The sequence below is a fragment of the Ochotona princeps genome, chromosome 10 (assembly GCF_030435755.1).
Source record: "Ochotona princeps isolate mOchPri1 chromosome 10, mOchPri1.hap1, whole genome shotgun sequence".
Taxonomy (NCBI): Eukaryota; Metazoa; Chordata; class Mammalia; order Lagomorpha; family Ochotonidae; genus Ochotona; species Ochotona princeps.
The window spans coordinates 41,479,207-41,495,619 of NC_080841.1; the positions used below are offsets into that span (position 1 = coordinate 41,479,207).

Consider the following 16,413-nt stretch of genomic DNA (forward strand, 5'->3'; position numbering starts at 1 on the left):
TGCTCAGAACCTTGCAAGCAGCTGCTTGCAAATGCATCTGACTAATTAGACCAATCAAGTTAATGACCACCTGGCTGGCTGAGCCTGCAATGGAGTTAAGTAAGGGACATAATTAACCAAATGTACCTGTAATTTTTGTTCCCTTATCCTTTTGGGGAGCTGTGAAATTCTGGCATCTGGACTAACAGAGATGCATTGATATACTTGGCCTTCAGGACACCAAGCTTTCACACGTCTGACAAACACCGCTCTCAGGACACCTCTAACAGCTGCAACTCAGCCAATCAAATCATGTAATTTTCAATGCTATAATGTTGAACTGTGGTAATATTCAACTGATTTGATCCCAGCCTGCACTTAGGATCATTCCCCTCCCCCCAAGTCCCTCACACCATCTTCCATGTACTCTTCTCTCAAATAACAACAGGCCTTATTCCCTCTGCTTTGAAGTTCTTGGTCCCTGCTAAGTGGTGAGCCAGGAGGAGCAGGGATGCAGCAATGCAGGAGTGGGAGGGAAATACTCGAGGCTCAGTGCTGTCCTCTTCCCAAAGGTCTTCCTGAAAAGGAAGGCATGGAAACAGTCTCCATCCAGAGGACGGTTGGCTGAATCTGCTCTCCAACTCCAGTTTTGAACTTCGGGTCTGGCTGATGCAGAAAGATAAGGAAGCCCAGGATCTTCAACCACTTGCATATCTTTTTTTAAAAAAAAATTTCTGAAACACTCCAGCCCTTTATTCAATATGGGCTTTATGTATGGAGTGTAAGGCAATTCTATTAATCAGGTAGCTAGTACTTGAACCACTGATTCCATGAGGCCAAGCTCCCAGGAAAAAAGGAATGTGCGTGTCCCAACTGTGTGATACAGGTAGCAGTTGGGCTGACTGGAGGTGGCTCCCAGGAGCCCTCCACTCTCCCTTCTTCACCAGCATGGAACAGTTCTCCAGGAAGTACATTCTTGCCATCATGTTTCACTAAGAAATGTCACCTCATAGGAGATAATCCTTCACTCCAACTTTGGGTACTCTTAAAGGCTACACTCAAACCTAACATCTATGCCGAGCACTCTACTTTCTTCCCTAACCCTACTGGACCACAATGTCTATACTGGCACTAGTAAGAGCCAGGTAGAGATAAATCCTAAGAGAACAAAAGAGGCAAAATACAATGAAAATGGAGGGGATGGAGGACAGTGCTGATTCCCACGTCCCTCATGCAGCACTGCTCCCAAATACTCAGTGGAGCAGTCTCTTCTGAATTTTAGACTAAAAATATTCAAGCTTTGACTATTCCTAAGCACTTCTGAAGTACCATGATATATGGCCACTTGCAATCATGCCAAGGTGTAAGTTTGAATCTTGGAACTAAAAGCTGATGCAGAGTGCATGTATGAGTGGGTCCAGCTGTCTACACAGCCAGCTTCTGGATACAGCAAGTTGCACACATGCAGACTACAGGCCAAGCAGCACTGCAGACTCTGGAACCTGACAAGACTTCAGGGTACATACATCACCACCAAAAATAAGCCCAGAGCTCCTCTCTTTCCTCCTCCAATTTTTATACAGGATCAGAAAGCAAAAGAAGTGAACAGAGTTTGTGATCAAATAAAATAGGATCCCTGTTCTTCCAACTGTGAATAACACTGTTGCCTATTCTATACCGTAGAACTGAAAAGATGACTTGTAGATAGAAATTTCTTTTTCCTAGAGTGTATTCAGCGCACAGTTTATTCATGATGTATTAATTATTCTCAAAATTTATTTAAGAGGCAGAGAGAATTCCAAAATCCAGTGGGTTATTTACCAAATGCTTGCAACAGCTGGGACTGAGCCAGGCAGAAGAGGGGAGTCAGGAGCTCTAAACCAAATCTCCCATGTGGGTGGCAGGAATCCAGTTACTGAGCTCTCACGGCTGCCTCCCAGGGTCTGCATCAGCACGAAGACTGAGTCTACAGCTACAGCTAGGTGTCAAAGCCAAGGTCTCTGATCCTGGAAATAGGCACTATAAGCAGTGTTCTATCTTTCAGGCTAAACACATGTCCTCATGATGTATTTGATAAGTGACTTTCATATGTAGGGTACAATATGGATAAAACAGGGCTCATCTCTCAGGGGCAATGCATTAAATGTAAGAAAGAAAGAAATTAAGAGTAGTAGTAGTAAGTCTTTTGCAGAAAATAATATGGGATAATGTGACTGCAAAGCATGGTGGCATGTTCGGGAAAAGCCAGAAAGTGACACTCAGGGTAGACTCAAGTGACCAGAAGGAGACTCTTGATGAAGAAGATATTTCTCTTTTATTTATTTATTTTATTGGAAAGGTAGATTTACCGAGCTAAAGAGAGAAAGATCTTCCATTCACTGATCCACTCCCCAAGTGGACACAATGGCTGGGGCCAAGCTGATCTGAAGCCAGGATCCAGGAGCCTCTTCCAGGTCTCCCACACAGGTACAGAGTCTCAAGGCTCTGGGCCATCCTCCATGCTTTCCCAGGCCACAAGTACAGAGCTGGATGTGAAGCAGACCCACCGGGACACAAACCAGTGTCCATATGTAATCCTGGCACAAGTAAGGCGAGGACTTCAGCTGCTAGGCTACTGTGCTGGGCCCAAGAGGGTATTTCTTAACCTAAATCCATCACCTTTCAGAAAGCAGAGAGCTTAGTGTCAAAGGCTACCTACATTCTTCCCTGAATAGTCAAAGGGAGAAGCACTTAAGCTTTCTTTTCTATTAGTTGGTAAGTCATATCTTGGGAAAAAATGACCATCATTTTTGCATGTTTGCATTGTTTGGGACTCCAGACCTGAAAAAATTCTTTCTAGTACTTTCAACTGCTGTGAGATATCACAACTAGTACCACTTGGATGGTATTTACTAAGCATCCACCCTATTCTTACAGTCACACCTTCTGCCTCCCAAGAGCCTAGTCAAGCAGTACATGAGTACCAGTGGTGAGGGTCTGGGAGGGGCTGGGATCTGGCAAGTGCAATGCAAACCTGACAAGACATTCATGATCAGCTGCCTGTGCTTTGTGACACACATGCAGCCTGCCCAACTGCAAGCCTGAATCCATGCTGCATTTGCTGTCACACATCTACATCAAATATAATGGGACACTCAGTGTGTACAAGACATAACTACTAACTGACTTCATCTTGCATCAGTATTATTTTCAGAGGGAGTGAGTATAGCGAAAAAGGTGGCAAGTGAGGATGTTATTGAAAAGCATTTCTCTGGTACAAAGTGGACACATGGGAGGTCTTTGAAAAGTCCATGGAAACTGCACATTAGGAAAAAGCTTTCCATGAATTTCAGAAGGTTTTTGTACCAAACTAAACTTGGGTTTTAACTCTATTTTTTATTAGTTTTTTGAAATTCCTCATCTAGTTATCCTTCATCCTCAGGAGAAGGGTATCATTTTCTGCTAAACAACCCATATTGCCTATGTGGCACATAAAACTACTTGAGGCCTCTTGGACTTGCAGATGCAGGGAGGTGGCTGACGTTCAGCCACAGCCACCGGAGTGGTCTGAGGATTGATTGTGTGGCTTCCTGTGTGTTTCCCCCTGACCTGAAATCACAGTAGCAATCTGTTATGAGTCTGAGTTTGTAACTGTGCTTGTAAATGCTAAGGATTTTCCTAACAGCATTTCCTGGTGTTTAGGTATCTGAGGTCTCTCCAGGAACCAATAGGTGTTGACTGCAGCAGAGACTGGGACATCCGAAGAAGGGGGAAAAAAAGCACTCTGCTCAACAGTCACAACTCTGCAGCCAAAGCTTAGGGATGCCCTCTTTCATGCCAACCTAGGCAAGGACTGTTTTGTTGGTTGCTGGCTGGCCCTATGTCACCCGGGACACAAAATGTCCAAGTCGATGCCTGTGGGCTGCAGTAACTTGTGTGAGTAATAAATCGTGAGGTACAACACTAGCTCTTTTGATTAATCGTCAAGCTTTTTGGCTTCAAAGATCAAGGGGCATACTTTGTCAGTGCCTAGGTCAGAACTTCTAAGATTTGGAAACACAAATGATGACTGTTTTTATTTCTGAAATTTCTCATGATCCATCCTCACAAAAAGATTCCAGAATTCTTTTGAAAATTCTGGTCTCAACAAAAACAAACCAGGAATCCTCTTTAAATTTATTTTGCATCTGCCAATGGTGGAGACTGCATAGCATAAATACAGGTGTCCCATCTGTCAGCGAGCAAAAGTTCATCAAGACTTTTTTTTTTCAGTGCTGCTAGTTACCTGGCCTGTGAACTCTGTGCTTAAATAACCACTCCCAGTTTTTCCCCCCTACTTGGGCCAATGAAGACATTTGCTGGCACAATTTGCCAGTAAGGAAAACCAAAGCAATGCAGAAACATTGCAAAAGTGCTGTCAGCTGCTGGATTAGATGCTATTTGCACACTTCCAATGGAAGACATAAAGACAGAATACACTGCAGTGACTTCACAGGAAACAAGCATGAATCATGACATGAATCATATTCTCAACAAGTTTGTTAAGTATCTTTCTCACAGGGTTGGATTAAGATCTTGGTCTCAAGAGAAGATTTTGAGACAGGTTCAAATCTGGGACTTCTCAAAGTTCAAAATCTCTGAGAGAAAAGCCTGAGACTGTAAGGGTGACATGAAGAAAAGGTGCAGAACTCAGTTTCTGGGGTGCACAGGGAAGGGACCCAGGCTGCCTGGCTTCAAATCATGAACAAGACCCACACGAACCTCCAGTGCTCCCTGGAATGTGCTGGTTTTCAATCCTAAAAGAATATGTGTGTCTTCTGAGTTTCTGCCCTTACTCCATCTATGCAATTATCTCAAATCATACAGTGCTAGATAATTCCACAGAACTAGCTCCCCTGCAAGATTTAATAATGTGAAGCCAACTTCATTTCTGCCAAACTAAGAGAATCTACAGGAAGACCTCAAAGGGTCCTGCTTTCTCTAAGGCATCAACTAGACATTAGCATTTACATTTCATTTTTGGGTTGCTCCAGTTTGAATGCTGTTAAGCTACTTTCAAAGACTGCTGCCTTCTCAGGAATGGTCTATGGAATGATCAGAAAGCATAGCAAGTGAAGAGTGACTGAAAGCTGCCAAAAATAGAAAAGCAGGGGGCCCAGGAACCAGTGTTCTCCAAACAATAAAGTACTTACAATATTAAAATTCTCTGTAGGCAAGTGGCAGGCAATTAAAATTTTTTGGGAAGAACAGAAATTAATAAAAGTTACTTTCAGTTTGCTTCTTTACATTTGGCCAATTTAGTCATCAAATACAGAGAATTTTCCCCTCAGGAGTTTTAAGGATAGAAATTAGAGGAGACACAGGGCCAAATATGAAAGGTTCACTACAGAATAACAAACAGCAAGGTTCATTAAAAAAAATAGTACATCTTGCTTATTTTCTAATTGTGCCTTTATTCTTCGGACACATTAAATATGGATGCAGTTGTTCAATACAGGCACGTGTAGATAAACTGCAGTAACTTTAAGACCAGGGCTAGGACAGGCATTGTGGTGTAGTGAGTAAAGGTGCCACCTGCACTGCTGGCATCCAACACGGGCCCCAGTTCCAGCCCGAGCTGCTCCACTTCTGATGCAGCTGCCTGCTAACAGCCTGGTGGAGCACAAAGGATCTGCACAGTGACAAAGCTACGTGCACGATCCAGTGCTGTTGGAAACTCACAAGGTATCCACAAGCAGTAATAATATTTACTGGTGTGGGTTGAGTTTACAAATGGATCTCTGGTTCAGGAAGTACACAGTCATTGTGTATGTATGTGTGTGTGTGTTGTGGGGGAGCAGAGGGAGTGTGAAAAATTGCCTAGTTTTCCGTTCAGTTTTGTTGGAGTGGGTGTTATGACAGAGCAAGTGTTGTAGACATCCCAACAGAGTGGCAGTTTTAGCCCTAGTTACTCTGTTTCAGATTCAGCTTCTTGCTAATGCACTCTGGAAAGCTGCAGCTGATGAGCCAAATGCTTGGGCATCTGCCATCCACATGTTTCTGGTTTCAGCCTTAGTCAAGCCCAGGCCATCTCAGCTTTTGTGGGGAGTAAACCAATGGATGGAAGAGCTTTCTCTGACACTCCCTTTTTCTCTTTTTCTGTTTTCAATTAGATGGGGATACATAACCATTACAAAAGTCACGGCTACTTTCAAAAATGTGAAGCTATCGTTAAAAACAAAAGACATACATCTTTCATGTGGAAGCACAGATGTAGGTAGAAAGAAAGACATGCAATGATACCCACATGACAACGCTTGCAATTACACTTTAAGGACTTGAAAAGAAATAACATTTGTAAGAAAACAGTCTCGGTTTTACATGCTTTTAAAAGGACTTCACACCTATTTCTAAAAATGGGAACCCATTTAGAGAAATGCTAGGGAATCAGAATATATGTATTTAACTTTTCAGATGGCTGTCAGGGTAGAGCATATAGCTTTCTTTAATTTACCTGAATGATCATTTCAGGCTGGGTATCATGTTAAGGAAATAGATTCATTTCCAGTCATGCTAAACATTAGAACATTATTAGAAATTTCATTTCATTTAGCTTGAAAGTTTCATGGAAATTCTCAAGTTCAAATTATTTCTGAAGACAATACTTTCTACAATGAAGTTAAACATAAACTTTGACAATGCATATATTTAGAATTAAGTCCCAATTATTTCATAACAGACTGAATGAAAAACATATTAATAGTGGCCTTACCCTAGGACTTGAAGGAATGCCACCTGGTTGCCCTGTGATCCACAAGCTGGAGGAAGCTGCGATGCGGGACAGTGCAAGTGACATGTATCTGACCACACAGTCCCCTTTTGCTGTCCATGAGCCAGCTACTCTCCCTGTTTCTAACTGGGTTAGAAACCCAAACCTTCTTCCTGTCCACTGCTCACCAGAAAAGCTGTTCTCCACATCACTTTAGCATTTTCAATAGCTAGGGAATGAGACAGAAGTCACTATTTTACTTGCAAAAACACCTGATATGGGTTTTTAAATTTCCTTCTAAATAAGCAGTGTTGCCTACATTTTTAAAGAATAATCTACTCTGGGGATTTTATATTTGAAAATGACTGAAAGTATACCCACAACCTGATACCTACTTAAGAAAGAAAGCCACCTCCCAAACCTGCCCCGGAGACACCCAATCTCAAGAGCTAAATGAAGCAAGGAGCTGTCTAACTGGCCCAGCCCCAGTGCTCGGACAGGAAGCGGCTGAGCCTCCTACTTACTTCTCAGGCTCCCCATGCTGGGTGCAGGGTGGGTCCTTGGAGGCAGTGTGCTGTGGTAGGGTGGGGTAGTGCTGAAGAGGATGTCATTGGGCAGGGCTTGGTCAAGGATGGAGCTTCGAGAACTGCCAAAGGATGAACCCCTCCGGTTACTGCATATGCTCTCGTCAGAGACAGTGCGGTACAGCGACCTCCGCGGAGACAGGTTGCCATAGAACGAAAACTAGAATTTAAAACAAGAGGTGGAGGCACATTATAAAGCTGAAGGCATAGATTTTATCTAAACCCATTTGGTTCATAGGTTACGGGGACAGATTCTTTAAGTTTTCCGTTAGCTCAGGAATTCTTAGGCAGGCATACAGGTCATCCCAGTAAGTGTGTCAGGCTTCAGCACAGTTATTGAATTGTAACATTTTCCTCCTTTGACATTCTGAGAAATATTATCACAAATTAGACATGCACAGCTTTATTAATTCTGAAATGTTAAACGGAACCTCCACAACCTTATGTCAGTGAGAGCTCCTAGAAATATGTAAGGTTGCCATTTCAGGCAATTGCTACTCAAATCCACATGTAGGGCTGGCTTGATTTTAATTTGAAATGACCACATGTCTATATTGGGCACTTTCTAAACCAATAAACTACATGTAAGATTTGACTGGATCTAAAAAATAAAACTAATTTTGAACATCGACTCTTTCCAGGCCCACAAAGAAGCCCAGTGAAAACAGCAGCAGTGTAGTCACAATCGCACTGCCCACTTAAAGGTATCACTGCAAAAATCTGTACAACTGTGCTGTACACTGAGTTATAGTAATGAATCATAACCAGATTTAACAAACTCTCAAACACTACCATGTGCCAAAACTCAAGTGGGGAAAAGAAAATTCTTTCTATCCAAGAGAAGTTGAATCAGTTCTGAATTTCCAACTACTTGCTTTGCATACTGGACCACATTCCTTTCACATAAACAATAGTACAAGTCAGAATGTTCATATCAAACAAATATAGAAATGGCTATTTACATTTGTGAATGCAGAAAGAAGGCTAAAACTGTTTCTATTGTATGTGTTCCTTCCATTCTGTCAAGTCTTTCAAGCTGATGAATGGTAACAGGAATGTGTGTGAACTACAAAGTTAAATTTATACTATGAAAAGAAGGTGACTTGTCTTAGAAGAAAAAAAGTCCTCATCAAGTTCATTTCTGCTTAAAAAAGCCATCTGCACTTTTTATTTAATAGTCTATCTTTGCACCCAAGCTTATATAGTACCAGCTACATGATTTGATACAAGTTTAAAAAAAAAAAGAGACAGAAAACCTTGTTATGACTGACTTCTTACGGGATTTTCTCTTCTCACATAACTATCAAGCTCTTCGGGGTCTTACTAGAGATATAGTAGATTAAAGAGTCTTCGAGGTAGTGTCTAATTAAAATGTTGCTCTAAGAACATGGTTAGGTTAATTGCAGCATTGTTTCACTGTAGGAAGGAGCAGCACAAAGACTTGCTGCCCCGCCTGACTGCAGTCAACACACATAGTGGTGTCTGGTTTCTGTTCTCCTTCCCATTTGAACAGGGGGAGTGCTGGATAAGAAGCGACAGATAAAGATTCCCTTTCCAACCCTTCTACCAAATTTGCAGTGTACTTCATATTTCATTTTTTGGAAACTCAGTTACTTGCAGAAAGTGGTGGTTGAACTAAGTCATCTGCATACCCCTTAGAATTCTTTACGTTGCTTTAGAAAGCATTTTAAGAGTTTGTAATAATAATTAAACAAAAGTTAACATCAATCATTTATCTAAGATCATCAAGGAACCACCAGACTGACTGACGAAGGTGTCTGTTCTACTGAGCGTGAACCTGGCATGCAGAATTGAGCCGTGGTCTCTCCCAGTAATCTCTGCATGTCTTTATGTGGCAGAGGGCAAGCTCCAATCCTACTTATGATGCACAACAAGCAGAGTCATCGCTAACACCTGTCCTTTTCCAGAAGATGATTACATTTGAGGAAGTTCAGCTTGCCACCCAGGCTGGAATTTCAGAACAAAGACAGATGGTGAGAATGTTAACTGCAACCATTCCTGATCACCAGTTACATTCAGGCACCATACTAGGCCTCTCATGTGGTCCTGTCCTTGCTCTGACTTTGCAATTCAGTTATTCTAATCTCCTTTGATCAGAAAAAGACTTTCAGGCCAAGTTGTGTACAGCTATTCTTCACAGGCGTGAGGCTTTGGGGCTAGGTCCTCCTGCTTTTTTGGCTATATCTTAAGTAGAGGTTGCCCTTGGAAATCCCTCTGAGGTACACTCTGCTTATGGACAGCATAAAAGCCAGCAATAGCCAGCCATGCACAGAGTTGCTGGTATGGTCATGAAAGATGACATTTGTGGTAGTACTGTGAAAACTCTCCAATTTCTTTCTAGGAATTCAGAGACTCACAGAAAAAACTAACCTTTCTCCTCCCCTCCTCTACCAAAGGGCTATCAGGAAGCATCAATTTCAGGAAGTCTTCTTTTGATAGAATGTGTTGAGTTTCTGAAACAGCATCTCCTACCACAGTCTGATGCTGAGTTGCTGCAGCCATGACATCCATCTCACTGTACATCCTGTTGAAACAAAGCCGAACAGAAGTAAGAAGAATGGTGACCCACTGTAAAGTCTCTGCAGTGGCAAGGATTACAATCTAGTGGCCACTACCACATAGGCACACATAGAATTTTCAAGTCAGTTTACTTTCACTGTGTTTGCTCCAAATTCCCCATGCTATCTGACATCTGTACAACGAGCTCAACTGCAAATTTAGATTTCTGAATAATTCAAACAAATGAGATCCCCAAAGCCCGGCATGAGAAAAAAATATAGCCAACTTTTCAAATAAAGCTGGGTTCTCCCTTTCCTAATCCATGTTAGAAAATGAAGTTTCAATAATTCATCAGAGATTATCACATGACTTTTTGAAGCAATGCTTATGCTTTCCAGATACACGAGAGAATCTTTCTCTTGAAGTCGGACAACCAGAGTCACCAGCTACCACCACACCCAGGCAAGCAGAGGGAAAGGCATCTGACACAGCCTGGAGCTGCAGAATAATCAATTCATGTGTGTGCTAAGCATGCTTTATTATCAGTCATTTCACAAGGCTGTTTGGATAAGTAAAGCAGCTGTCTTCCTTAATTATCAGCATATAAAAATGTATTTATGGACAACAAAAGACTGCCAAGTGGAATTACTGTTTTCTGCTCTTTTCCAAAGAGAAAACTGGGGAGCCATTTTCAAGAGGTTGACCCTGACCATGCTTTCTGAGCAACCGAATATTCCTGAAGACACAGGGAGGAACTGGCACCTGCCTTGTCAGCAGAGGCCAATGGGCTTGGCTATATGACCTGAAATTCAGCATTCCAGGAATTCATGGTCCTTGGGGGTGAGCTGCACATGGCGACCTGGATTTGTACCCTCTGAGAAGTCTCTATCTCAAAGGCAAGACTATCTTGTCGCAGCATGAAAGCTCCCCAGGAACACAGTCATGTTCAAGATTAAGAGTGATTTATTTGAATATCTCTGTGGCCTTTTTTTTTTTTTTTCCTGAGGGAGGCCAGCTTTTCCCTCAGTGCTTGAAGGGTCTTAGCACTGACAATGCAAATAAACACAATCTTGCAAAAAGTTTTAAGATCTGGTGGGTTTGTGAGATGAGGAAACTGGACAACGGGATCTACAAGTGACTCAGAAGGACCACAACAATGTCGGTTTCAGAAAGATACCAATTTTTCATCCCGAGACTTGGTGGGAGTTGGTGGGAGATCACATTCTCCAGTCCCTTTTTGCTTTGGGAGAGATACAGGCAAGAAACCCCAGGTCCCATCAATAACTGCATGGATAATTATGATGACAAAGTGCTGTTCTAAGTCCTACACATATTTGAATAAAATAACTAATCTTTTTAGCTAGTTAGCCATTAAAAAAGACCTGTTCCATAATAGTCCATATATACTGAGATCATATACTGAGATTAGCAGAACATGGACCCCTTGCAGGACCCCCAGCCAGCATGCACATGTGAACATGCTGTGGGTGTGCACACGCACACACACGTGTGTGTATGGTAAGCTAGGGTGGCCAAGTAAATGGGACATCTATCTGAAAGTGCTCAGGGTTCCGGCTGGCTCAGGAACTGCGATGAGCATTTAGGCAGGTGGGACACCATGGAGGAGACACAGTGACCAGGCAAAACTGTCCATGTGCTTTACACATTTTAAAACTTAAGACCGTATTATAAAAAAAAATGTAGTGATAGGCCTATACTTTGATTATAGACACAACTGGCAATTTTAGAGCCATGGGGGAGTCTGGGAGGGGTCTGGGTCTTGGGGTTGGGGGCGGCTTGCAGCTCCCTGAAGTGTGGCGGCTGTGGGGGGGTGCCCCTACCGGGCTGGATCCAAGGCTGGGGACTCAGGCCAAAGCCACTGCTGAAAGGCAGTGACTAAGTCCTTGCCTTTGGGCGGCCAGTGCATCAAATGGTGCCAGGCTCTGCCTGCTGGCCGCCCAGCAGCAAGCTCTGGGGTTTTTAGGATATGAAATTGCTGCTTAGGGACACCCATTAATAAGGCCAGCTTTAGTGAAGGTGACAGATGAATTCTGGGTGTTTCCTAGTAACAGGGTCATGAAACTTTTGGGCAAACGTGGGAACTGAGGCCTGATGGTTCGGAGGGGAGTATCCATAAGATTTATTTGGGCCAGACTGATTCACCAGCCAAATTAGGAATCTGAGATGGGCTGTTAGCATAGAGCATCACTGACTGCCACACACCAGTCCATACCGAAGCTATGGATGGGGGCTTGTCTGGCAGGGCTAGGTACCATTACTTGACTGGGTGGTAGAATAGCAGACTGCTCACATTTGGCAGGGTCAAGACGCTAACCAGCATGCGAGAGAACTTGGTCCGGGGTTAAACTCTGTGGGAGAAGTGTGGGCCCAACCCTGTGGAAATACAAGTCCCACAGGTTAGCTCGCAAGCTCGGGTGGCGATGGGCTAAGCTAGGAGTGACCATGGCACCTGCCATCACTTATGGGTAAAGGAACCGATGGCAATCTGGGCAGGTCAAGGCAGCACCACCGGAAGGTGCATTCTAAATTAAGATGTGTGTGGGCCGAGCTGCAACTGGAAGGGGGCGGACCTGGCAGGGTCAAGCAAACTTCAACTCACAAAAAAGAATAGAAATCAGGATGGAGACATGTCATTCCAACTCAGGCTCTTACAACTGGTCTACAGGAGGCAGGGTACTATGCCACAGCATCGAAGGGAAAGGCTGAGACAGGTGAGGGGCTAAGCCAGCTGGGTAAGAGCACCCACTGGTACGCGCACAATCTAGGGCTGGGAATAGACTAGGTTGGGGAGCTGTGAGAGTATACCCTTGCTGTGTTGGGATTCCCACAGGAGGGTGCGGTGGCTGGAGTGGGTGCTGTGTTCTGGTCTGGATATGGCTGCAATCTCCCTAAGCACAACTGTGGACTGGGGCTGGGCGCACCAAGCTGTGCTAGACACCTTCACCATCTGGGGCTCTGGAGAACCTGGGTAGATGTAGGACAGACTAGGCTGGGTCTCTGCCCCTACTGAATCATATGTGAGCAATGTCTGGGTATGGGACAAGCCTTGGCTAGGGTGAAACATCCACAACCAATAACTGGAATGGATTGAAGGCCAGCAATGAGGGCTGGCCCATGGAACCACCAGTACATGCAAGACCTGGCATAGGGAGAGGTTCTGATGGAGGAGCTTGGAAAACTCCTCTGTCAGAACACAGCCCCTACAGGTGAGCGCAAGAACCATGACATGGAGCAACCCAGACCAGGCCAGAGGAAGATACCCACCACCATACAGATGGCATAGGTGGGGGGCAGACCAGGCTGAACCCGTTCACATCAACTGCTGGCGAATCTGAGCACCAGCATCGAGTGTGGGTCAGGACAGTTCCGGTTGCAACACATACCAGTGCACATTAAGGAATGCTAAGGTGAGGTGAGCAGTACCAGATCTGGTTGCAGTGCCCAAACAGCACACGTGAGAACTGGGGGTGTGGGGTGTGGGGTGTGGGTGTAGTTTTAACATTTTAATTAATTTAAAAAAAAAGAGCCATGGGAAATTTCTCTTGGAGAGCATAGCTGATTCTCTAATTTTGTGCACCATGAGGCATGGATATTTCCCAATTCTTGGTGGCATACACATGCTGGACTTGGTCCACCATTTTTCAAGCATATCTTTCAGTGGTCCCATAGAAGAGTAGTCTGACCAAACTTCAAATAGAGTTAGTGCAATCCTATATGACTGCCCCACTGCAGAGGCCTTTGCCTTGTTGGGTGAGGCTTGTATGGTGCCACCTTTGACACAAGGACACACTGGAGGGAGCACTGGCCTCCAATACCAGGCTGAACTCTGCAGGAGGAGGGGGACAGAACAGTCCAGAACTCCAACTGTCCCCATAAACTTAGGGGCAGGACTGAATAATGGCCAGGGTCATGAGATGAGGGTCAGCAGCAGTCTCTGTGGGTGGGCAGACTGCTATCCAGACAAAGCCTCTGCTCACAGCACTCCTGGCCTTGCCTATCCTTCACCGTGTGTTACTGTCATGAAACTGGGACAAGGAAATGCACCAACCCTGGGCTCCATAGCAAACCACAAGGGTCCCTTTCACATCTGCCTGACTCTCCCAGTGAGCCTTGGCCTCAACACCATGCTTGGGGCAACATAGAAAATGCTTCTGCAAGCAGTTCTTCAAGTTTAAGAAAGGCTTGGTGTGAATTTCTGTGAAGCCATCAGAAGACTTCCATGGGATGGAAACACAAATGCATCATTCTAACATTTGCACTTATAACGAAAAGCTGTACCTAATCACCAGACAATTCCTTTCTAAGTGATTCATTTGCAATGATTGACAGGATTTTTTTAAACAAAAGAGTCTGTTCAATGTTAGTGCTAGAGTGAATTTTAATCCTGAAGTTAGTATTTTGAGAGCCACATTTAAGACGGGGGATCATTTTTAAGGAGAAATAAAGAAATATCGGTTCCCTGACTAAGCCTACAATCTCGAGAGCCTCTACGAAGAGCTGTCACAGCCCTCCTGCAGGACGTATGTGATCATATGCACCTGCCACACCCCTTAGGTGACTGGGCCACGCAGGCACACAAAGCACAAAGACCTGGTGACTTAGAATATGTGCTTCTACAAACAAACAACTAACGACAACAAAATCAGCTCCCCCTCCCCAACCCTCAATATATAAAAAGCTCTGTTGTAGGACATACATGTCTCTTTACAGATTTAGCAGCAGTTCCCACCAGTATGAAAAACTGAGGCACAGCCATTCTTTCTTCTTTCTTTTTTTTCCAAATGCAAAACCCTCCTCTCCCGCTAGCCCCCACAAACCCAACAACTAGAAGGGCAATCAGAAACCAGACTCACATTAGGTACTAATGCATTTCCTTTTACAATATCTTTTACACAGCAACCTTAAGGAGGCCCCGAACTCTGCAGGACTTCAGCCTGCCCTTGACCCTGCATAGTCACAGACTCCACACTCACAACACTAACATCACGTCACCTATTGCAGGCAGATTTTTTTTTAATACAAGAACAAAGAACTCAGATACCATTCCATTTTGTGTGCGTGTGTGTGTGTATGTAAAAACCCAGTGAATCCTTTTAAAGAACAATACAAACACCAACATAAAGAGTTTTTAAAAGGACATCTGCAGCATATTCTCTCAGAGAGAAAGTATTTCCCTTGGGGTTCAGGGAGTGGGGGGCTGGTAGTGGAGATGTTTGCTTAGTCAGGTCCCAAAGGCACAATACTGCCCAGGGAACTGCTGGCTGTCTTTCTTACCCAGGACATTCTGGCACTTCAGGCTCCTCGGGTGGCGGGCTGCCGTCTGATTTCTTCCAGCCGATGACATATTTGTTCACTGCTCCTTGCCTGTGGTAGGGCTTGGATGTGGACCCGGGGACTTGTTGTCCGCTACTGTGCGACACGATGTAGACTTTGGATGTGTCCAGAGACCCACTACTTTTGGAACAGTGAACTGAAGGACTTCCTGAATGGTGAGAACCACTGAGGAGAAAAACAGACAAATGCTGCTACACAACCAGAGTACAGCACATCTGGCACGTGGCCACATTCATACCCAGGAGGCTTTTCTTGCCGGGTGCTTCCTGGTGAGCCGAGCTGCGGACAGCACAGCTTGTCAGAGAGCCTTGTTTGACACAGCAAAGTTATTTGGGGTGGCCCCATATGTCTGTCCAGGAAGAAAACTAAATGGGCTATACACTATGCCAATGCCTCAAAAGAGAGGACATTCAAATAATAATTAAACCAAGAGAACGTGCCCCACTTCAGCTGCAGCACTAGCCTACTGTCACTGCATACTCCCCAGTTAAGAGAGGTGGGGATACCTCACAATACTGGGTGACCCAGGGACCCAGCATTAGCCACAACATGAAACTGTGGGTATGCTTCTACTGTTGGTGGCAGCAGAAAGCATATGACAGACATAACTCGGACATCATCTATCAAAGTGTGCACCTGCATGGTGTCAATTTCTCTTAAGTGTACATACCTGCCACACCTCTGTACAAGCAGAAATGGAAAACATGGAACACTGTCAACAGGAACACTGACCCAAGGTGTCCAATTTGTCAACAATGGAAGGTTATTCCATGAGTACGTAAGGAATACAACCAAATGCTCTGAACAAATAAACCAAGCATGCTGACAACTTGTGTAATCCCACAAACTCAAGGTCAAACAGGGCAGCAAAGAATAGGATGTTTTATTCCACATCCTAACTAAGTTAATCATAGGCAAAACTAAAGCTCTTCACTTTCCAGGAAGCTACAAGAAAATGAGAGGATGATGACCACAAAAGCATGTAAGTGGCTACCTCCAGGGAGGCCAGGAGGGGGCAGAGAGAGCTTCCAACCACAGCAGTGTCCCAGCATGTAAGCCCAGTGGTAATTACAGGGATTTTTTTTTTTGATGTATGATAAGTGTGACCCAGAACTGAAGCATACAAAATACTCAGCAGTTAAAGTTGTAAGGGTTTGTCAGAGGGACTCCCCAGTGGCTGTCTGAGAAATTAAACATGATCATAATCAGGAATATGAGAAGATTGAAAACAACGTTTTTATGAAAAAT

At 44.1% G+C, this 16,413-nt stretch overlaps 1 protein-coding gene across 2 annotated transcripts in view; it reads right to left on the bottom strand.

The window, feature by feature from the left end:
* SIPA1L2 (signal induced proliferation associated 1 like 2) overlaps positions 1-16,413 on the bottom strand; it is a 100,301-nt gene that overhangs the window by 17,332 nt on the left and 66,556 nt on the right. For both annotated transcript variants that reach the window (XM_036495152.2, XM_004578534.4), the window contains exons 14-16: positions 15,106-15,330; positions 9,682-9,835; positions 7,231-7,450 (exon numbers count right to left, since the gene is read on the bottom strand). In XM_036495152.2, coding sequence (XP_036351045.2) covers positions 7,231-7,450; positions 9,682-9,835; positions 15,106-15,330 — 599 coding nt within the window. The remainder of the gene's footprint in view (positions 1-7,230; positions 7,451-9,681; positions 9,836-15,105; positions 15,331-16,413) is intronic.